This window comes from Cuculus canorus, chromosome 3 (genome assembly GCF_017976375.1).
Source record: "Cuculus canorus isolate bCucCan1 chromosome 3, bCucCan1.pri, whole genome shotgun sequence".
Lineage (NCBI taxonomy): Eukaryota > Metazoa > Chordata > Aves > Cuculiformes > Cuculidae > Cuculus > Cuculus canorus.
In genome coordinates, this window is record NC_071403.1 from 72214706 (window position 1) to 72238172 (window position 23467).

Sequence of the window (23467 nt, forward strand, 5' to 3'; positions counted from 1 at the left end):
CAGTTCTTAGTTTAAATTTCTATTGGTCTATAAACCCATGAGCATCCAGTATTTGGGTAGGAGCCATTAATAAGTCTTATTAGCTATGTGCAAGCCTCTTAATTAAGTTTAATCACACTGCAAGTTCTGAGGACAGAATAGGGTAAACTGTCTAAAGGTCAGTGCTCCTATCACCGCATTTTATTAGGAAATTCTATATACTTTTCTATATATTATTTCTGCAGATGAAAAGTTTTCTGAAACAATTAAAAAAAACCCTTCTAGAGTTGAATTCTGCTCTCGGTAATGTGATTTATAAGAGAAAACAGAGTTTGGCTTTCAGTTGTGATCCCCAAAGCTACTGCAATTGAACTCCTCTAGCAGACTGGAGGCAATACAAGGAGGATAATTTCATGCTCATTACATGACCAGAGACGTAAAAAAATGAAGAAATCTAAGGCAATTAGCATCAACTCGCAGCAGCAGCAGCACACAAACTAACTTGACTGCAACTGCAAATGTTCAAAACGCTGATTTCATTTTCTTTCATGAAGCATGGAGATGCTGGATTTAACCACCATGATGCCCAGAAGTCCTGGACCATACAGGTGCTTTGTCACACTTGCTATGCCCACTGAGGCTGCATCAGGTCATTCTCTGAGCGATACACATGATTACACACAAGCCAAGGGCAACAACAAGAGTGAGGTCATCATCTGGACAAGTTTTTGCCAAGCAGAAGAAACCAAGTGCACTCTTATATATAGAAAATGGCATTTAAGAGATAAAAATCTGCTCTGTGTCAGCAGCATACCATAGAAAAAGCAGCCTTTGGCCAAAGCAAACTCCAGACTTTCAGTTCTGTCCAAAAGTGGCATTTCAATTTGTGTATTTATGCCTCACAGACATTTGACTATAAAAGAATAATCTCTTTCAAATGGAAAGGTTTAAACTTGTACACAAAGAGCTTTTTTAATGCTTTTGGCAAGACACAGAAACAGAAACTGTAAATAATAGAAACATGCTCCCTGTGATAAAAGCAGAGGAGTGCTAAAGACAGCAGAACTATAATGAGCAGCCCATCACACAACAGCATTGTGGGTGTAGCTGGACTCCCAGCTGTGAGTTTTATCTGTTAAAAGGTGAAATTAACTGAAAATATGTGGTATTTCACTATAACTTTTTATTAAACACAGCTAATTTTTAAAAAATCATAGAATCATAGAATGTCCTGAGTTGGAAGAGACCCACAAGGATCTCTTCTGTTCCTGCAAAGGACAACCCCAAAATTCACAAAATGTATCTGAGGGCGATGGCCAAATGATTCTTGAATATTGTTGGGCTTGGTGCTATGACTGCTTCCATGAAATTTGTGAAGTGTTTCCAACTAGCTCAGTCTTTTCCCCTTGTGATTACATTTCACCTTATGTTTTTGTGCAGTCTGACTAAGACGAACAACAATGACTGTGAAACATTTTATTTTGCTTTGAGATACGGATTTTGAAGAAAACTGAAAACTGCATTGCTCAAATGGTCTCTATGTCCAAAACTGCTTTGTTTTCCTCTTTGGGAGTTAGGAAGTTCTCAAGGGAGGGAAAAGATGGTTACCGTAACTTATGGATCACTTTCCTGAAGTCTGTGCTTCATGACAGAGGGAGGGTCTTTTTATCAGAAGTGCAGGGATAGGATGAGGGGAAGCAGTTTTAAGCTGAAAGAGGAGAGATTTATGTTACATATTGGGAAGAAATTTTTTACTGTGAGGGTGGTGAGGCAGTGGCACAGGTTGCCCAGAGAAGTCATGGCTGCCCCATCCCTGGAGGTGTTCAAGGTGAGGCTGGATGAAGTTTTGAGCAACCTGGTCCAGTGGAGGGTGTCCCTTCTCATGGCAGGAGGGTTGGAACTGGATAGGCTTTGAGGTCTCTTCCAGCCCAAGCCACTCCATGATTCCATGACTTCTCATATTCCTAATGTAAAAATGGTAGAAAGACACATTCTTGGATAAAATGCTGGTGAGGGATAATAAAGGTGAGTAAGGCTGTCACCACTTGTAAGGAGTGCCCTTTTCAGTGCACTCTATTCTACAAAAAGACTTAAAAACATGCTGGACATCAACCACAGAAACAATTCCCACAAGAGCCTTACTGAATCGTGGCCTGAAAAGGCCTTTGAGGCTACAGATGGCTAAGATCTCTCTTCTTGGATGTTTTCAGACAACAACTGGTGTCAAGGCAGCCTTGGGCAACAAGAAGAGAAAGCCACAGACTGCAGTGCCACATCTAACATACGGATCTGACCTGCACCAGCTACATCAAGATATCCCAATTCTTCAAGCCCCGGCCAAGGACACAATTTCACATGAGGAATTATTGTGTTTTAAAGTTAATGTGTCCACATTTTAGATGCACAACCTAAACCTGGCGGCCAGCTTTCACATAGGTCTACAATTATTGGCTTGCTTTTCAGAGTTACTCTGAGTTGGATCACAAGAATAGAAAAAAAAATCAATATTGAACTATTTAAGTGTATATGAACTTGCAAGAAAATATGTAATCACTAATTAGCTGTCAATATGTTTCATTTTTGCTTTTATGAAAATCTGTTTGCTGATGCAATATCCAAGGAGTACACTCTGCTTCTGCTTTGAAATACTTGTGTAATGATAAATGGGGAAAAGCAGAACTTCTGAAAGAAAATAGCTCTGCTAGCACAATTTACACATCCACTTTTTCTCAGGAAACCACTTGACCTTTCAAAAACACACTGAAACCCACTAATTTGAAAAAATTAGATAGGGTATTATCATCCTTCAGGCTTTATGAATTCTAGTAGCTTCTCTAACATGAAGCACTAATGCATTATTAAGTATAATGCAATATGCTATTTGAAGTATTTATATTTTAAATGATTGGTACTGAGAATAATGAAATATTAAATAAACATATAATTCTAAGTAGATAATACACTAACAGCTACAACATGCAGGTGGCTAACAAATAAAATGTTAAAGCATTCCAGTTTGATAAGCATATTTTCAAGACAAAACTCAGGACTCTAAGAAGGAAGAACTACAGCATTCCATCAATCCACTCTCCGCCATCATCCAGTACAGTGTTGCTATGGAATTAATAGACTAGATGGGAAAAAGATTTGCAACTATTTCCAAAGGAGAGCACTAAAACTTACAAACAAATGTTCATGGCCAAGGTTGAAGTTGTGGATGCTCCCTCCCTGGAGGTGTTCAAGGCCGGGCTGGATGGAGCTTTGAGCAACCTGATTCAGCTGAAGGTGTCCCTTCCCATGGTGGGTGGGGTGGAATTGTACAGGCTTTAACGTCCCTTCCAACCCAAACCATTCTGCTATTCTATGGAATCCAAATAGGATTAAAATATGTCGAACTGCCAGGATGGATTGTTACTGTCAATAACCCACAAGGCTAAAACACAGCTCTGGAGTAACATCCCCTTTTGTTTTCAGTACAGAACACCCACGGTGCTCACATTGACAAAGCAACAGCAGAATAATTCTGACAGACTCGTGTGACATGGCTCATCTGTCCAGCTCAGCTGGAAAAACTGTATGCAAGCTTGCTCCATAGAATGCTCTTTCACTAAAGTCAGCCACTGGAAAAAGTACATGTAACAAACTGCGTTATCAGATAGCATGGCTAAGCATGTGGCTAACTAATTATCATTTCCCCAACCACCAGGATTTATAGATGTGTAAATACACAAAGCTGAGAAAGAGAAAGGTAAATGCTACGATTGGGATAATACTTTCAGTATTCTCTTTCTGCTCTTTTGCAAGCACATTCTCAGTTTAATGCAATAGGACTGACATGATTAAGGCATTGTATAGCTGCTGTTCAGCACACTAATATTTCTGGATATAGAAATTATACCTGAAAACTTTTTTTTCTGGTCTAACTTGGTTAATTCCTGAGAAGTTATAATTATATCTGTACTACAAACACAATGTTACCATAGCTTTATTCTTATATTTATAATACACTCCTAATACAGATCTAGGCATAATCTGGCCTGTATATAACAGGATATGACTATCACAGAATCAGAATGGTTTCATTTGGAAAAAAACTTTAAAATCATTGAGTCCAACCATTGATCCAGCCCTGCTGAGTCCGTCACCAGACTATGTCCCCAAGTATGACATCTATACTGAATATATTTATATTGAACCACTTGATCCTGTATTCAGCCATAAAACAATTCTTCAGTTAATTCATAACCTGTAAAGGGCTCAAACAGGTCTTCCAAGAAAATATCTTCTCTTAACATGATGACACACACTAGAGGAAAATCTCCCAGCAGTGAATGCCAAGGCTCACTGTTGAAATAATACATTCCATTTCTTGCATGGATTTCTTTGTTCAGATTACGGCTTTCTAGGAACAGCTAGAGAACACTGTAAGCATCTGGTGCTTTCTCTCTCTGAAAACACTTGCACCATAATCAAGTCACGGCATAGTTTTCTTTTCAACACTACAGACCAGTTGTGGTAGCACCTCTTTCAGTCTCCTGTTACACACACCCCAGTTATTTTCACATAGAACAACAGATCCCAGGTACAGATGTTGATACTTGTTCCAGAACTGTTTTCAGTGCTGTAAAGGGTGGAAAGATCCTCCCTAATTCATACATTTTAGCCTTTTGTGTCAACAAAGTGATTTCCATTAAATCCTTTCTCACAGCATCATATAGAGCACCCTGGAAGATGGGACACCTCCCCAACACTCCCCCAAAGTGACCCCACAGGATTATCCACTTCCAGGACACTATCTATGTTGCTATGACCATCACAACTTCCTCTTAGGCTTTGGCATTTAGCAACGCTGCAGTGCTTTCTACAATTTTCTTAAAATCTTAGAATCATAGAGTGGTTTGCATTGGAAGGAACCTTAACAATCATCAGTTTCAACTCCCATTCCATGAGCAGAGCCACCTTTCACTAGACTAGGCTGCTCAAGACCCCATCTAACCTGGCCTTGAACACTTCCAGGGATGGGGCATCCACAACTTCTCTGGGCAACCTGTACCAGTGCCTCACCACCTTCATCCTGAAGAATTTCTTCCTGATGTCTTATCTAAATCTTCCACCTTCCAATTTAAAGTTGTTCCCCCTCATCCTATCGCTACATGCCTTTGCAAAAACTCCCTCTACATCTTCCTTGTAGGCCTCCCTTAAGTCCTCTATAAGGTCTCCCAATAGCCTTCCCTTCTCTAGGCTGAACAAGCCCAACTCTCTCAGCCTGTCCTCATAGCAGAGGTGCTCCATTCTTCTGATCACCTTTGTAGCCTTCCTCTAGAACCATTCCAACAGTTCCATATCTTCCTGACGTTGGGGATTCCAGAACTGGACACAATACTCCAGATGTGGTCTCATAAGCGTGGAGTAGATGGGGAGAATCACCTCCCTTGACCTGTTGGCCACGCTTCTTTTGATGCAGCCAAGGATACAGCTGGCCTTCTGGGCTGCAAATGCACATTGTCAGCTCACGCGTAGCTTCTCATTGATCAGCACCCCTAGATCCTTCTCCATAGGACTGCTTTCAATCACATCCCCACCTCACCCTGTACTGAAACTGCAGATTGCCCTGACCCTTCTCCGATCTCTTCTCTGAGATCATCCAATCCAACTGTTAACCCAACACCACCATACCTACTAAACCATGTCCTGAAATGCCACTTCTACATGCTTTTTGAACACCTGCAGGGGTGGTGACTCCACCAGTTCCATGTGCAGACTCTTCCAGTGCTTCACGACTCTCTCAGAAAAGAAATTTTTCCTGATATCCAATCTAAATCTCCCCCAGTGCAACTTGAGGCCATTTCCTCTCGTCCTGTCAACTGTTACTTGGGATAAGAGACCAGCATCCACCTTGCTACACCCTCCTTTTAGGAGAGCAATAAGGTCTCCCCTCAGCCTCCTCTTCTCCAGACTAAACAACCCAGTTCCCTCAGTCACTCTGCATAACCCCTGTGCTCCAGCCCCTTCCCCAGCTTCGTTGCCCTCCTCTAGACATGCTCCAGCAACTCAATGTTCTTCTTGTCCTATTTGGAATTGACGCTGCAACCATAACACTGTCTTCAGTCTCAGTTTGTGATTTAGTTCAGACAAAACCACACAAGAGAAATCTACAGGACTAGGACCCTAAAGTGAGCTGCTCAAGAATCCTTTGGCTGAACATTGCTGAGAGACAGTTGCTGTGTTCTGAAAATGAGAGCAGATTTTCATGACTTAGCCCTATATGCAGCTACAGTTAAACTTTTAGTACTGTTTGCTCTTTTGAAAAGGGCATATTTATTCTTCTCTCCCTATTGTGCAACAGTAATTTTAAATTTTAAACCAGTAGTCTATTAATGCCAGTCAGTTCTGTAAAGCAGGAAAATAAAAATAGTCTTTATATGTACTTAACCTTCACAATATTGTGTTTCCTTGGTGTTTTTAATGTCCAATAGACTCAATGCTGCACCAGAAAGGCCATTTAACTCCTTAGAAATTGTACACTGAGGAAAATAAACCATTCACATCTCAATTAAACCAATTTGTAAAAGCATAACTCCACTGCCTTCAATCCAGGTAACTTCTGCTTGTAGGGCTTAAAATCAGGCTGTCATTCACAATGCTTTGTGCTTCTGATAGAGTGATGGATGTTCAAGTTCTGCTTCAAATTTCTTGAAAATGTTGTCTACCAAATCATCTGACTCTGTGAAGCTCATAAGGGTTCTAGTTTTTCAGTCTTGTACTGACAGGTAAGATGGACTGCAAAAGCAGCCCCTCTCATTTAGCTACACCTTGCTAGGGTCAAGGTAACTCTTTAAATATGCCTGGAATACTGCACTGCGCTTACTTTTAAATGCATGATGTAATATAAGAATCCTGCAGAATTGCTTATAACCAAGTTGCCACTGATCACAAATCTGAAGTATGAACAAAATGTTATTTTGGAACTGTAGACACTGCAGTTTCCTGTTCTCCCAAGTTCTCATGTTCTTTCACTGCAGCTCATTCTTATAGGACAAGAGCAAATGGCCTCAAGTTGCTCCAGGGCAGGTTTAGGTTAGATATTAGGAAAAAATTCTTTACTGAAAGAGTGGTGAAGCACTGGAAGATGCTACCCGGGGAAGCAGTGGAGTCACTGTACTGGAGGGATTCTAAAAGTGTGCAGACATGGCACTTTGGGACATGATATAGTAGGTATGTTGGTATTGTGTTGATAGTTGGACTGGATGATCCAACCTGGTCTTTTCCAACCTGAACGATTTATGATTCTGTGCTTTCTTTTATTAATGAACAGGGCTTAAGACAGCAGAAAGCCAACCCTGCCGCAGGATGAAGAAACGTGCATACATCTTGTTTCCTGAGTTCACGTGGTGCAAAGGGAAGAAAGAGTCTAAAGTGTGTACATACTCATACATTCCAGACAGCATTGATTTGTGCCCTTCTGGATACCTGGCTAACGCTTTTCAGTCTCTTGAAAATAGATCTAGGACAGAGCAGGTTGCTGTTTCCCCAGCTGCAGTATGAATTATAGTGACTGCTTCTGAATTAGTTGGTTTAATGGAAGTTCTTATCCTGAAGACATAAAGTACCATTCTCCTGTCACACCTCACGACACCAGTATAATATATCTGGGGACACATGCACAAATGTGCCCCAAATAAAAAATACCTCATCTTCTGAGAGCACCTAAACCACAATAGCACTGCAGAGAAATTAATTTTGTTTTCCATATGATAGATTGTCTGTTTGGAAGGCTCTGCACTGCATTGATTTGTTCTGTCCTGAGAAAGGCTCCCATTTCAGGCTGACTTCAGGGTTGCCCCAGAAGCTAATGGAAACAAACTGCATTGCAGAAGGAACACACGGCAGAAGTACACTATTGGACTCTGTTCTTGCATCTCTAACAGGCACTGATACCTGTCTTGGATGTGTATGCCCACCGAGTCAGTCACCTACAATAAGTGGCACAGTCACCACCATGTTAATGCTTATTCACCTAAGTGTTATGCAAAAGTAATTTTACTGGAGTTGGTGGATATTGGTTTGGCTTACTGAGTACCACATTACATAAAACCCTGTGTAATTTCGGACAAGGCTGCTGCAGGCTGAAAGGAAAGAGAAACAGAGGAATCTGAGGTTCAAAACTTTGCATTGAACTATAGACTTGCCACTGGGAAAGACAAGTATAACTTAAAACATTGATCCTATCCCAGATATCAGTATTGTATTGTTAAGGAAGCTATGGACTAGCTAAAAGTTCTTGGTAAAGAATTTGATTGAATCATTTCCTTTTTAACCAGCAACACATTAATCCTCCATATTGAACTTATCCTACTGTATTGGATAAGTTGTGATACTGCAGGTTATGTGGAAAACATGTCAACCCAAATAAAAGCATGCAAAAGAATCCCTATGTATTAGCAACACTTCATCTTTTGTGGCCTGACTTTTACTGGGACTGTTAATAGAATCCTAGAATAGATTGTTTCATTGCATCACAGAATGATTTGGGTTGGGAGGGACCTTAAAGCCCATCCAGTTCCAACCATCCTGCCCTGGGCAGGGATACCTTCTAGTACATCAGGTTTCCTCATCCAACTGACTTTGAACACCTCCAGGGATGGGGCATCCACCACTCCACTGGGCACCTTGGGCCAGCACCTCACCACCCTCACAGGAAAACATTTCCTAAAGCCTCAACTAAATCTTCTCCCTTTCAGATCAAAACCATTCCCTTTCATCCTATTCCTGCACTTCCTGATCAAGAGTTCCTCCCCAGCTTTCCTGGAGCCCCTTTCAGTACTCAAAGGTTGCTCTAAGGTCTCTCTGGAGCCTTCTCTTCTCCAGGCTGAACAATCCCAACTCTCTCAGTGTGTCCTCATATGGAGGTGCTCCAGCCCTGGCCTTCCTGAAGAGGTGAAGGTCACCAGTCATGACAGACTTGCCATGTCTCACTCGCAGATCTGTTTTCACTTCCACTTTCTTCCTTCAGCTTGAATCCACACACCTTGTGGTCTTTTCAGAAATTCTGTTTCCGTATCACCCTGTGACTAATTATGGTAAGCAGGTATGGACACCATCGTTTGCCACAAGACACAAAAAAGAGGAGATATTTGTTTCTTTAATTTTAGAACACCTTTCTTTCTGAATTACTGCTCCTTTGACATTTTCTTTCTCCCTCTAAACTAGATGCATTGTGCCACCTTGCCGTATTTAACTGAAAGGTGTTATAATTTCTGTGATCAAGTAATGACAACCGTGCCACACATCTTATCAAGATCTGAATTTAATTAGAGGATCTATCAAGTCTAAGAAGGGATAAGCCTTTGTATTTCACTAGGATATCCAAGATGAAAAATAAAGGAAGAAAGAAAATCTGTCTGCAGACTTAGATAAGCATTATTATATAGCATTATCTGACAGAAAAACCTGATAAGCTGTCAAATTAAAAAGCTGTTTGGGGAAACTTAACTGAACCACTTTTTGAAGAGACTCACTGTAGTGTCTTGTTTGGGTATCACCTAGGTTCTTTATTTAAAGACGCCAGCAGGATAGAACAATTTCATAATCTGTCAAAGGGCAGAGGTGCTTTTTTAAAACCATATTTCATTGATTTTGGATAAGCTGTAACAGAGCTTCACCCAAAGAAAATGGGAAAACTAATCACCAATTTTCTTAACATGAATCTTTCACATGAACAATAGAATTATACTGAAAGTGAGACCTAGACACGTCCTGAAAACCACATTTAATCATAACCAAAGGGCAGTCAGACCTATACCAATCAGTGTTGTGTTTTAGCCCCAGCAAGCACCACACAGACACTTGCTTACTGCCCTGTGGTGGGATAGGGGAGAGAATTGGAAGGGTAACATTGAGGAAAGCTCGTGGGTTGAGATAAAGACAGTTCAATAGGTAAAGCAGGTGCCGCACACAAAAGCAAAGCAGAACGAGAAATTCATTCACTTCGCATTCACAGACAGGACATTCATTCCCTTTGCATTCACCCTTTCCAGAACAGCATGACTCTATCACACATATTGGTTACTTGGGCAGATAAATGTCATAACTCAGTCATTGCCCCCCTTCCTCCTTCTTCCCCCAGTTTTTGTTGCTGAGCATGATGTCCTGTGGTGCGGGATATCTCTTGTGTCAGCTGTCCCAACTGTGTCCCCTCCCATCTCCTTGTGCACTCTCAGCCTGCTCACTGGTGGCGTGGAGTGAGGAGCAGAAAGCGTGTAAACAGTACCCAGCAGCAGCGAAAACATCTCTGTATTATCAATGCTGTTTTCATCTCAGATCCAAAACACAGACCCATACGAGCTTCTATGAAGAAAATTAACTCTATCGCAACCCAAAATGGCACAATCAGAAAAAGATACAAGAAATCAGTTGTGCAATTTCACATTGGCAAATGTAAAGTAGCATGCTGGCCCAGTTACATCCATCTCTTAACTGCTGGCTCTTGGCTCAGTAAATAAGATTAATTTTTAATCTATTTTGATTCCTGCTAAATCAGTTTGTTGCATCTTACTATACTCTAGAGAACTTGCAGAATTGAGTTTCATAGATTTCCTTGTCTTATTTTTAATTCTTTATGCCATTATTTTACGCACTGTGATAATGCTTTCTTTTATTCTTGTTATAATTGAACTTAATTATATGAATACAGGTAGATATCAGCTTCCTATAATATTTATTGCAGATTTTGTCCAGTAGAAACAAACAAAAAACAATGCTATTTTAGCACTGTTTGGATAAATAATGAGAATAGCAGAGAAAATGTAATTGTAGGAAACATTTTTTGATCAAGTGATCATGCGTTGACCCAAATTAATACAAGGACAACTAAAAATAAGTTAGTAAATCAGATTCTTGATTGAAAATAAGGGGAGACATACTAGCCTGAATAACTGCACTAGAATAGGCTGTATTCTAGGAAGTTAAAAACCTAGACCCGCACAACAACAAAAGTAGTAACTTTGACAATTAGAAAAAGAAATAAATATACAAGATTATCTCAGAACTTAAAGGTAACAAGTCAGGAGTATTTAAATACAGCTGTCCAACAGGACATACTACTTCTTGTAGTAGAGAACAGCAAATGTAGTAGGTTTACACGAGAAGAGGAAAAAAGCCACCCAGTCAAACCATTTAATCTTGATCACAGCTGTACACAGTGCTTTGGAACAAATCTGAAAGGAAAAACATTAAAGACATAGAAGTGACTGGAAAATGAGATAAAATGCAAAACCTGACCAAATAATGTTAAATTAATTTAATAGATGTGTTTGATAATTTAACTGATTTTCTAGATGAAGGAAATCAAGTATATCTAATTTATCTGGATTTCAGTAAAGCATCCGATATGATGTCATGTAGGAAATCACTGATTAACTGTGGAAAACACAGAGGAGTATAAAATTGTAGAGTGAAGAGATGAATAAAAAAAGACAAGAGATAGCATTGAACAGGGATTTTTTTTCCTTTCCTCCTCCCCTTCTCATGTAGACACCACAGCCTGATATCTGGCTTCTGTATCTATCGACAGGCTTCTGAATACAAGGGCTGCTTCTTTTAGGTCACAAAGTGCTCATCTTCCCAGGATGCAAGCCCCTTCTGGAACTAGCTAGTGCACTGGAGTCACCTTCTCCTTTATACTCCTGCTACATTAAGGTGTCATCTTAATGTTCTTGGTGAATTATTCACACAGGTGACCAACAGTCATTACATGTCTCATTCAGATCTGCCGACGTGTCCACTATACACTATACCATAGTCCTCATTCCCCGCTATATTACCTATATTTGAAAAATAAAAATCGTCAAGAGAGACTAGGGCAGTCAGATCTATCAAAGTTCCACACTGGAAGATCTATGTGTGCTTAAGTATAATAAACTAAATGTTGCATTCTACCTTAAGTAAACAAGACAAATATCATGGTGAATTCCCAAACTCGGTTAAGCCATACCATAGGAGCTACCACTGAAGCCACTGCAGGTATGTAAGGTAAAACAATCGTTTTCCCAGAGGAAAATTAGCATGGTGGAACTCCTAAGAAAGGACCTGAGATGAGTTCCAGGATCAATCTTCTTTGCTATTTTCTTCACTCTTCTCAGTGTAAAATGTTGACCACATAATGAAATCTGAAGATGACATAAGTGGACATATTGTTAACTCTCAAGAGGCTGCAGATATCAGTCAAGAGGAACTGAGTGTTTCTGAGTTAATAAAATTGACACTAAAGCTGTACTACAAAGTGCAGTTTACACATTTAAGATGTGGGACCAGTCACACTGTTTTTTGTGATAAACTGGGATATTGTGAGAGAAAATGAGAAGACATTCAATGGGTAGCCTAGTCAGCTGCAGAATGAGCCATCTGGTACTGATCTCACCCCTGTGCATTCTCTTTTGCATATTTTATTGTTATGATGCCCATCCAAAAGAGCAAGTAGATTTTTTTTTTTTAACTTTGGAACAAGAATGAAAAATGCATTTATTGATTAAAACGTTGCTTAACCTAATGAAGATTTTACAAGATCTCTCACTAGAAAAAATAGAAGTAACTTGCATAAAGCACTAAATTTTTTATTTTTAAATTATAGATATGTAAAAATTAGGTGTTTTGAAATGCTTCTATTTTAAAATACATTTTTATTGTTTTCAATTTCTTTCAATTTTTCAATATTTTGTTCCGGCTTTTCATTGCCTGCCCAAGGAAGCACATATTGTCTTTTTAACTCTTCATTCACTAATCACTGTCTTCTCCAGTAACCTTGAAATATTCTCTAGTACAGTCAGTGTGTATGGTTTCCATTATTATCCATTAGTTTTTAAATAAATATTAATAAATATATAACTCAAGGTTTAAATGTTCATACTTCTATTGAAAATCAATGGATTTACTCTGTTGATTTTCATTAGGTGGGAATCTATGTCTCTGTTCTCCCTAAGCCAAAGTGTGATCCATGACTGAACTCTGCCTTTACCGCCAGAGTTGTGTAATTTCTTCCTGAATGTTCTTACACACGGAATTTTGTCAAAAACTTTATGCAAATAAAAAAAAAAAAAAAAAAGAGTATGTTAACTCATTCATATTTATGTCCCATTATCTCTTATCAAACCACAGCAGGTTTAACTATAATAGTTACCAGCAGACATTCCCAGATGGAGACCTCAGCATAAACAGAACCCCAGGGAGACATGACTCCATGGACATGGGAAGGCCACAAAGAATACTGATGAGTTTTGCTTTCCAGATCTGGGAGGATGAGACGTTACTTTGTAACCAGAGAACTAAGACTTGGCTGGTATTTTTCTTTTCTCCACTTACTGATTCCATAGATGAAATATTTCAGACCCACATCTACAGCCCGATTTTACACATTTGGTGTAAAAATATACATAAAATGTTCACTTCCACTATATAATTGATCTTCTACATATTCCCAGATGGAGAGTTCCTGAGAAGTCATTCTGTTCTTTCCAAACACTTATCTCCAAGGGAAGTAAAGTATCATGGGATGTCCTTTTTTCATTGGCACTGCTGATTTCTCACGGCAGGAAAGTGATGTTTGAAACAGGAGACAATGGACAGTATCTATATCACAGAAGCTTAATTGCTGTGACAAAACTTAAGTCTTTTCCATTGCACTTGTCTCCTGGACAGAAAGGCAGTCTTTATTTTGTCTTTGGAAGCATTGCCCCAACCCAGTAATGAAAGAATTCTCCAGGTCCATGAGCTTCACAGCTCATCAGAAGAGGGCCTTCTACATATCCTCTATGTCCACCCCTGGGATTGACTTATCAAGGTGACAGATCTGACTACAGGAGTGTCAAAACTCTGACTGTAGCAAAGGAAAGCACATGAGAGATTGCCAAGACAGATTCTGTTTTCCAAAGATGGAAGCAAGTGAGAAGAAGGTAAAAACAACGTGTGGTTGGACAAATAAATAAATAGGAGTCATAAGGCTTACATTATCTCAGCATGGAATACACCCTGAGAGACCCATGTCCAAACAGCAGTGGCCAAGGAATTTTGAAAAATTATCCTATGGTAAAGGCAAGATGACATAAATACTGACATAAATACTGAGTGACATTTACTTAGTGGTTTCCCTGGCCATTACAATTTTGCATGGATGTGGTGAGAGCAAGCTACCTGCCTATTTTATTAGAATATTCAAATATAGGTTTGTGAAAGAGTTTGTCATCTCTTCTGGTCACCACACATATGACTGAGAAATAGATCTTTGATCCTTTTCAGAAGTGGCTGTATAGACTTGAATTTGGAAGGTATTTCTAAGTCAATGCTATGCATAGTATATATCTACATGGGTTGCTTGGGAAATACTAACCCATTCCAGAGAAACAAATGTACTGACACAAATATCTCCCATGAGTTTTATGGTCAATCGGAACACACAAAACCAAGACAAATAGATAAAGCTTATCCTAAATACAATACATGCTAATGGCTGACTCAGCATTTTCCTTAAAGTCAGGTGTATCCCATGAAAAAGTGGCAGATACTTTGTCTATTTTTCAGAATACAGGAGCAAAGGGTCGGATTTAAATGAAGTGCCTCCATCCACGAGCCCTTGGATGTTCAGCAATAGCAACCTTTAGCTCACAGATCCAGAAAAAATCCCTAAGACAGCATATGTTCTCTTAGAAATTTAACCTTAAATGTTAAAGCAAAAAAACAAACCCAGAGCAGAATTATTCTGTATTACACCAAAGTCTCAAGAGCTTCAGCTGCTGAGTGCCATATTGCAGCGGCACTTGGCACTAACTGTGCCTGTGGTTTGATCTTCTGCCAACGTACATGGGCTCTCGTAGAGGTTCTTCTTTGAGGCGTATGCTCAATTGTAATTTATATTCTGCAAACACAGAGATACATCTGTTCCAGTAATCTGACAGTGTTTTGGACAATCTCCTTGTGTGAACGTGTGCAAGACGCTCGTGCTGTCAGACCTAGGTCTGTCAGACACATCCCTGACAACATCTGTTGACCCGTGAGGTTCATGAGAACAGCTGCAACTAAGCTGTGCTTTTCTAAGACTGACCAGAGACGCAGAGATGACCAGGAAGATTTTGTTATAGATATTTGCCTATATCAGGATGTATCTTCGAGACTGCTGCAGGGTCTGCTCCACACTGGTGCAGCCCCACCTGGAGTACTGGGTGCAGTTTTAGGTGCCACAGGATCAAAAGGACATAAACCTCCCGGAAAGTGTCCAGAGGAGGCCACAAAGTTGGTGAAGTGTTTAGAAGGGAGGCTGTATGAAGTGCAGCTAAGTCATTTGGTCTTTTCAACCTGGAGAAGACAGAGATGAGGAGAGACCTCATCACAGCCTACAGCTTCCTCACAAGGGCAGGAGGAGGAGGAGCAGGCACTGATCATTATCTCTGGCAGTGACAGGACCCAAGGAAACGGCAGGAAGATGTGGCAGGGAGAGATAGGTTAGATATTAGGAAAAGGTTCTTCACCCAAAGGGTGGTAGAGCACTGGAACAGGCTCCCCAGGGAAGTAGTTACAGTGCCAAGCCTGAAAATATTCCAGAAATGCTTGGCCAACACCCTCAGGGACGTGGTATGAATGTTTGGGTTGTCCTGTGCAGGGATAGGAGTTGGACTTGATGATCCATGTGAGTCCCTTCGAACTCAGCACATTCTATGATTCTATGGTCCCAGGAACTGCTATGTATTCCCAGTAGTCTGAACAGTTATGAAACCATAGAGCAGTTGGCCAATATCTAACAGATCATCTTATATCCTGAAAATTTTGCATCAGTTTGAATTATGATGCAATTTCTGAAGGGTAGGTGCTTGCTGGTAAAATGATTGGTTGCACAAAATTTTTTAGAAGACACAGCATTAGGCAAACTCCCTTTGACTGCAGCAAGTGTGGAGTTATTCACAGAAAAGCAATTCTGAAAATCCTTCACAAAAAATGGCAGTTATTGTGGCTCTAGAAAGGCATTTCACTTGTACTGATATACTCTCCCAGACTGGTAAAATTCCCAGCCTTCTCCACTAAATTAGAAAATGGAGGAAATTGTTTTTCTTGTTAACCAGATATGGTTATGAGCACTGCTGGGAGAAAGATTTCTTTATCCCACCGATTTGATGTGATTTGAAACAGATTTTCTTTCAGATAAGGAAGAAAAGATTGTTTCAAATTAAATGAAATATTTTCACAGATTATCCACATCCCCTATAAACACTGGGCAATCTTGACATGAAAAATCAGAACATTTTATTTAGAAAATACTGAATAATATTCAATATTGAATAAAATTAATATTTTGACATTACTAAACCTAATCTCCTATTATTTTGTTTTACCTTTGGCCTGAATTTTTAGTTCAATTAGACCCAAATTAACAAGTCCCTTGGTTTCTCACCATAAACGCATTCTCTGCAAATCTACATTTCAGTGTAGAATAATTACCTAACGATGGTGCAAGAGCAGCCTATTCACAATAGGAGCTGGAGTTGCTGCTGTAGTGCAGTCCCTTTGCCACAACATCAGTCGTGAAGCAGACATGATAAGCTATAAGGAGTCGAAAGGATCTGCATGGAAAACGAGGTTAGTCTATCGATTAGGAACTCTGACTGCACAGTCAGCAGGTTTCTCGTTCCTGTTTATATGATCGGAAATTAGACTGCATCCAGATAAGTTAATGGAAAATCACTATCTAAGAAAGAGGCCAAGGTGAAATATTGAAGTTCTTTGGGAAAGTGTAAAGGGATGATAATCATTAAGTAAAGAGCTGTAACATTGAATTTAGTTAAGAAAGGTGGAATATACAAATCTGAGCATCTTAGTCAAGCTCTTAAAAAGTCACTAATATGACATTCTCACTGACACAAAGAGAAAATTAACTTTGATGGGAGTCTTAAGGAACAAACATACCTAAAGCTAAACCTCTTTTCCTGAAAATCATTCAGTCACTTTAGAACACTCAAGTTCTTCACATTTGTCTAGGACTAAAACACTTCTTTCCCCACTGTGCTCTAAAACCTGCCAGCCACCTTTACAAGGATAATTATCCCCTACCACTGGTCACTCACACCTCTTTTACTTTTACAGCGCTCTCATTTCAACTCTACTCAGATACAAACTGAAGGGGTGTTGGCCCAGACAAGCTTCCCAAGAAAACCTAACACAGGGCCACAGCTCTTTTGACAAAGATGCTTGCTTTGATTATCAACACGGGCACCCACAGCATCCCCAACAAGTGACACAACATCGTCTGCTATTGGGGCTTAGGTGGCATTATCTGCAGTAGTGAGATGGCGCTGTATTAAAGCTACACATGTAATGAAAATGGAAAATCTTGATCCACTGATCAGACATTCCTCTCAGAAAATCTTCACTCAATATTTTCAAACAAGCAATCACAAACAAGCAATGTCTTGTACTCAGAGAAGTATAATTCAGAGTATAATCTGCCCTCATAAGGGAAGAAGCAATCAGTTGCTATGCTTTACGGAATCAACTGCTTTCTTTATATTACTTTATTTAGGAAAAAAAGAAATCCAGTATATTTAAGAACAACAAACCTACTAATTAAGCTGCTGGTCTTACCTTGTTTCTATATTTAATTTTTAAAAACTCAGAAGCAGAAGGGATAAATCTGTGCTTATGTACAGTGGTTCAGGCACTTTGAGAAATTATACAGAAAGAAACAATTCAGAAAACAGGCACAAAAAACCCCAAAATATGCTTTCCAGCACTGAAATTAAAGCTAATGAGCCCTCTCTCACACAAAACCAGATCAAATTTGGCCCATGTTGTACAACTGCAATGTGTTGTCCATCCTAAATGTGAACAAAGAGTAAGTTAGAGTGTTATCCAAGTACTGTCAGTCCCTAAACATGCCACATCATCAACACATCTAATTAGGATGAAGCAGCGTTTGCCAAACTGTGTTGAATGATATCTTTAAGGCATCAACTTTGGAATTACTACTTTTAGGACTGGAATGACAGTGATAGCTTTTAATATGGTACCATTAATATCTTCAGAGAAGTATGAACCCTGCTCAAAGGCAGCAGAGTTTTCTGGACAAGCCTGAGTCTTTTCTAAAAGGAGTGCTACTGCCACTCTGTGAAGGAACCAGTGTTTAAATGGGTTTCAATGAAGAGTATAAACAGGAGTAAAGCAAGGTTGATGAAGCAAGTGAAAATGCCTTGAAATGCAGCTTGCTAAAGGAAGCTCAAGGAGCTCTAATTTTTTGTCTTCCTCTTTCAAAGAAAACACCAACCTCTTTCCCTTCCACTCATCCTATGCCAGGAAAATCACTCTGTTTTCTAAATTGATCTCTGTTTGGTATAAACAAATTCTGTGTGCACTATCTTCAGAACACAACTGCAGTTTGTCGTTGTTGTAGCCACTTTGTATTTTCTTGAAGAAACAGAACAGAGAAGAAAAATATTTTCATGCTCATTGTTGTTTTTTCATTGTTTTAGGTCACAGAAAAGAAAAAAAAAAGAAAATAAACAAAAAAAAACAGGCCAAGCGACACTCCTCCCCAGCTACCACCACCTTATTTCAGCTATAACTTACCAACCACTGCAAGAGTGAGCAAACAAGGTGAGTAACGGGGAAACAGGAATAGCTGAAAGATGACAGGACATAATTCATTCCACATCCCCGTTTTCCTCAAGAGTTTGCCACTTCTCAGACATGTGTCTCAATTGAAGTCTTTAATTGTTTCGAACCGCCCAAACTGTCATTCATTCATAGCGCATCAGCACACAGGTGCGGTTTTCAAAAGCTTCTGATATACATAACACAATTTATAATGCACACTTTCATTTTTATTTTAGATCAAGAAATGATCTGAAGTGTTATATTTCAAGTGTGTTTTTTAAGAAGTCAGGTGAATGGCCATACTATAGCTCAAATGCCACAAAACCCCCAAACCCTGTAAACTCAAAATACTGTTAATTACCACGAGGAATGGCTTCTGCATTCCTTAGAGAAACACATCCTGCTGTCTCACCTCACCCCCAAAATTAAGACTTTTTCCTTTTAAACAGATAAATCAGAACTGGCATTTACGTAACAGCAAATATGCAAATCAGAGTGCCTTTCATTTACATCTCTGGGTTTGTTGTCTTTTGTTTAACAATGTGAACACCTCCTAGCTGTTAACAGATAACGTGCAGGTTTGTGAGTTACTATTAACAGCTCAATAATCCTATTCTGTAAGAGAGGATTTGCGTATCTGAAAAAAACTGCTGCCTTTAAAAACAAATAAAATTAGTAACACAGTCATCTTCAGTGCATGGCATTCACATAAAATTAAATATGGCCCCATTAAGGCAACTCTGCATCCACATAAGTAGTTGTGTTCAAGTCACCAGCACCATTTGCGTAAGTAATAGTCTGCAGTTTGCACTTTAAATTAAGGCATCTTAATTTGGTTGGTTAGTTGTACAACTGGTAACTGATACACCTTTTGGGTTATGCCAGCTGGAACACTTCTGCTCCATTTGTGAGCTCCAGACTGTTTTAATAATGACTTGTAATTAAAAGAACACAGACAACCTTTTCCTCCATAAAGATTTTACCCCATCACTCGGGGATTGATTTAGGAGTCACTTTACTGTGTAGCTTTTGTCAAAGCCTTTTTTTCCCCCCTAAAACCATAATCCAATAAAACCAAATGAAAACAAGAAACAAAACCACTATTTCATGCCTTCATAACTGTATTTTTCCACTTCCAGTCATAACTTGTGCTTTTAAATTCACTCAGGAAATGCCATCATCATAAAATGCACATTGCTCCGGACTTTTAAACTACTTAAATCAGCTACTAAAACACTACAAAGGACCTGACATCATATTCAAAGAGAAACAAAATGAACCAAACTCCACGCATCCCCCACCCTCTTACTCACAAGTGTTTGTGGAAGCCCTTACCTGCTGGGTAACGTTCGATAACTGGCCAGTTGTCCACCTGTAATGTGGCATTGCCACCACTTCTTGTGAAACGTACTACATGGTATTTTCCATCATTAATGATTGCGTTGATCTCTTCAATAGAGATGTCATCAGTTCCAACATTAAATTTAACTCCAATTTTTCCCTGGTGCTGCATGTTTAAAAAAAGAAAAGAAAAGGGGAAGAAGAAAAAGAAGAACTAATTAAGATTTGTTTTACCAAGAACTAGAGACAGCGTGTCATACAGGACAAGATTTCTAGCAACATCTTCCCTCCTCAGATGTAGCTTCTGAATATTTGCACGTGACAATGACAAGCCCGGGATGTCTCTGTGATGGGCAATTGATATTCCAAATGAGTTAGTTCACCCAACTGAGTTCTCTCATTTTCCAAGGGATTCAGAGCAAGGTAAGGAGGGGGAAAGGAGTAGGAAAGCTGAAGTCATCTTCTTTGTCCCCTCCCTCACCTCCACAAGGATTAAACATCATTTTTCCTTTTACGCATTCAAATTGTAAAGCCTTGTAGTGTCACTCAGAAGAGGTTTGAGGATTTCCTGGATGTAAAATCTAAGGTCCAACTCCAGAACTTCCTTCTCCCAAACCTCATTCATTCTCAGAGTCTGTACAAATGATAACAAAGGAGGAAACTTCTTTTTTGTTTTTACCTAATGAAGAGATTTCTTTGCATCCCATTGTAGAAGACAAGAACAGACTGACTGACCAAAAAGGACACTGGGATCACATCTTTTTCCCACTAAGGACTGAGACATGGGCTTTTTGCTGGCATTTGCCTGTGAATTACTGTGTCTGACGGGGCCTAGGGCTAAAAGAACTTTGCATGTACATTCATACTTAGAACCAAGCTGTAGATATTCCAGATGATTGTGATATCAGAACATTTTCATTTTTATTTTCCTTTAATCATTAAGAAGCTCTCTCTAATGTGACATTTACATTTTAACAGGGTCTTTTAATGCCCGTTAAAAGTTTAACTTAATAGTTTTGTTGTATTTGTTTATCTTCTATAGAATCAATTCTGTTCCTGAATAAGGACACTTGGTGAACTAATGAGGAAAAAAGAAAAGCACTGCCCTGTATGAGATTAGGGGCTTGTGCACAGTAAGTACAATCTTACGTGAAATTTCCTATTACTGGTAATTCCTTCTTAAAAGTTAAAAAACTTCTTGAAGTTTTACACCACCAGATGAAACACAACAAAACACTTCACTTTGTACCCCTTGGTCACTTACTTCAGTCTTTCTAGACCCAGCTTCACCACTCCCACACAGCTTTTGTGTCTGCTCCCTCTTTCTCTTGCTACTCTGGCACCACTCCTTGCAGTAAGTGCATCCTGCAGCTCCTTGTCTCCAGAAGTCTCCCAAGCAGTGAACTCAGGAGTTCTTCCACTTTATCTGTTCTCTTTTCAAATACCTGGCTTTATTTTCCAATAGCTCTCATGTATTCCAGATAAACAGTTGAGCAGCTGCTGAACACCTCTGGAGGAAGCCCCTCAACACTATGGCACTGTCATCACCTCTTCAGCTATGATCTGGTTTTAAAACAGTGAAAGCATCGTTCCCTGCTGAGATTTGCATAATGACTTTGTAGAGTATATCTTTTTTTAGCTGTGCAGTTGTTTAAATCATGTTCTAAACATTCCTCCTTTTTCCTGCAGATTGGTTTAACATCTCCCTACCTGCTGCTCCTCCTACTTTTCCATACCTACATGGTGTCAATTCACCTTACTCAGCATACCTTTTTCTTCTCGTGCGAAGTGTAGAGCCATCTCCCAGTTCACTTGGGAGAATAAACGAAGCTTTATTTTATTTCAAATTGTTCAACTATGGCTCAGAATAGATTTTATCCCTTTTTCTCTCATGGATGCATCACTCATTTTACTCATATGCTTACTCTGTACAGAAATGTATACACAAAGAAATATAATGTTCTGGCTTTAAAGAAATCTCCTCTTGTACTAATTTATGAAATGCAAAAAAACCTGCATGTAATGATAATGGCATATGCATCTCTTTTCACAGTACTTTCAAGAAATCAAAGGCTTTGAGGATTAAAAAAGCTAACTAATTTTATGGTGCTCCATAAATATAATCTACACTTTACATACCTGCTTTCCTAGTTGCTATATATATGTGTATACATATAATATTTTAGATAAAAAAAAAAATACAAGGAAATAAAAACCACTTTGGAGTGAGCACACCAGGTGCAGGCAAAATTAAGTGGGCTTAAAGGTAAAGACATCAGCAGCTTTTGGAAAGCAGGAGAATGTGGTGTTGCAGTGGTTACCATGTTACCACTGTAAAAGGTCAGGTACTGGCAAGTGAAATGAATGCTTTGTAGACATGGAGGCAGACTTTTAGCCTCATTTGATACATATATTTAGTGAAAAAAAAATCAAGTTTCCCTGACTTGCCTCCATTTGTACAGAAGCACTGTGCACAGACACCAAGCACGCAGCTCCAATAGCAAAGAATATCACCCAAAGAGCAGATAACATTCTATAGTAATTTTTTTGTTCTGTTTCTAATATATTTGTGTAGCTAAGAACATGAAAAAACTCCATATTTAAAGGATATGATTCATTTTTTCACATTTCTTCACTGTCTGCGGGCATTTACATAAACTCCCATCAAACAAAAAAAGCAAATCCATGCTTCACATTTAAGTCCTCTTTAATGTTATATCCATATTTGACTCCTAAACATCATGCTAAACATGATATGGACTACAATCCCCTTGTGTTCAACCCTTTAGAACCACAAAATAAAACATAATGCAAAGACTCAACAACAAATGGGCCCAGACAGTTGATGACACTACCCCAAAGCAATAAGTCACCATGTATCAGCTGAGCTGTGATAAGCACCTCTGTATGTAGATTGGGGGGGGGTTAAGCCCTCACATAACCATGCAGTAGTCTGACTCACCGTACTCCTTCTTCACTACAAGATAACATAAGTCACATTATTTTTCATGTGTCATTGGTTGAGACCATGCGAAAATACAGTTATCGTGGACCAGCTGATATACAGTAACCTGCTGAGATAACCAGATCTCAACTCTCAGTCCTGTGATCCTTAACATAAGGGGTCTGTAGCCCATTACAAAGAACTGCTTTTTATTTTCTCTTCTTTTTGGAGCAACATGATAGTGCAGGAAGAGAAGAGAATAATAAAACTGTAGCATGTTAAATTACTATTTTTGCTTCTTAACCTTTGCCAGCCTCAGTTGCGTAAGTGCAGTAGCAGAAATATTCCTTTATCGTTTGTTCATTCATAATAACACGGAAGTTATTCTTCCTATCAGAACCAGCATCAGACAAATACTGAATGAGTGCTTCCCTCTTCAGCACCCTGATGACAGGCACTATAGAAATATTTGGGCATTACTAAGTACCACAGTAAGGCAACATTACTGTTGAATGATGTTATCTTTGCTGGTGACCTGAAATAGCACAGCATTTCAGGCTTATATTTCTAGAGGGT

At 39.3% G+C, this 23467-nt stretch overlaps 1 protein-coding gene across 30 annotated transcripts in view; it reads right to left on the bottom strand.

Moving 5' to 3' along the window:
- NRXN1 (neurexin 1) overlaps positions 1–23467 on the bottom strand; it is a 771544-nt gene that overhangs the window by 115805 nt on the left and 632272 nt on the right. For all 30 annotated transcript variants that reach the window (XM_054061852.1, XM_054061851.1, XM_054061849.1 and 27 more), the window contains one exon: positions 19942–20113. In XM_054061852.1, coding sequence (XP_053917827.1) covers positions 19942–20113 — 172 coding nt within the window. The remainder of the gene's footprint in view (positions 1–19941; positions 20114–23467) is intronic.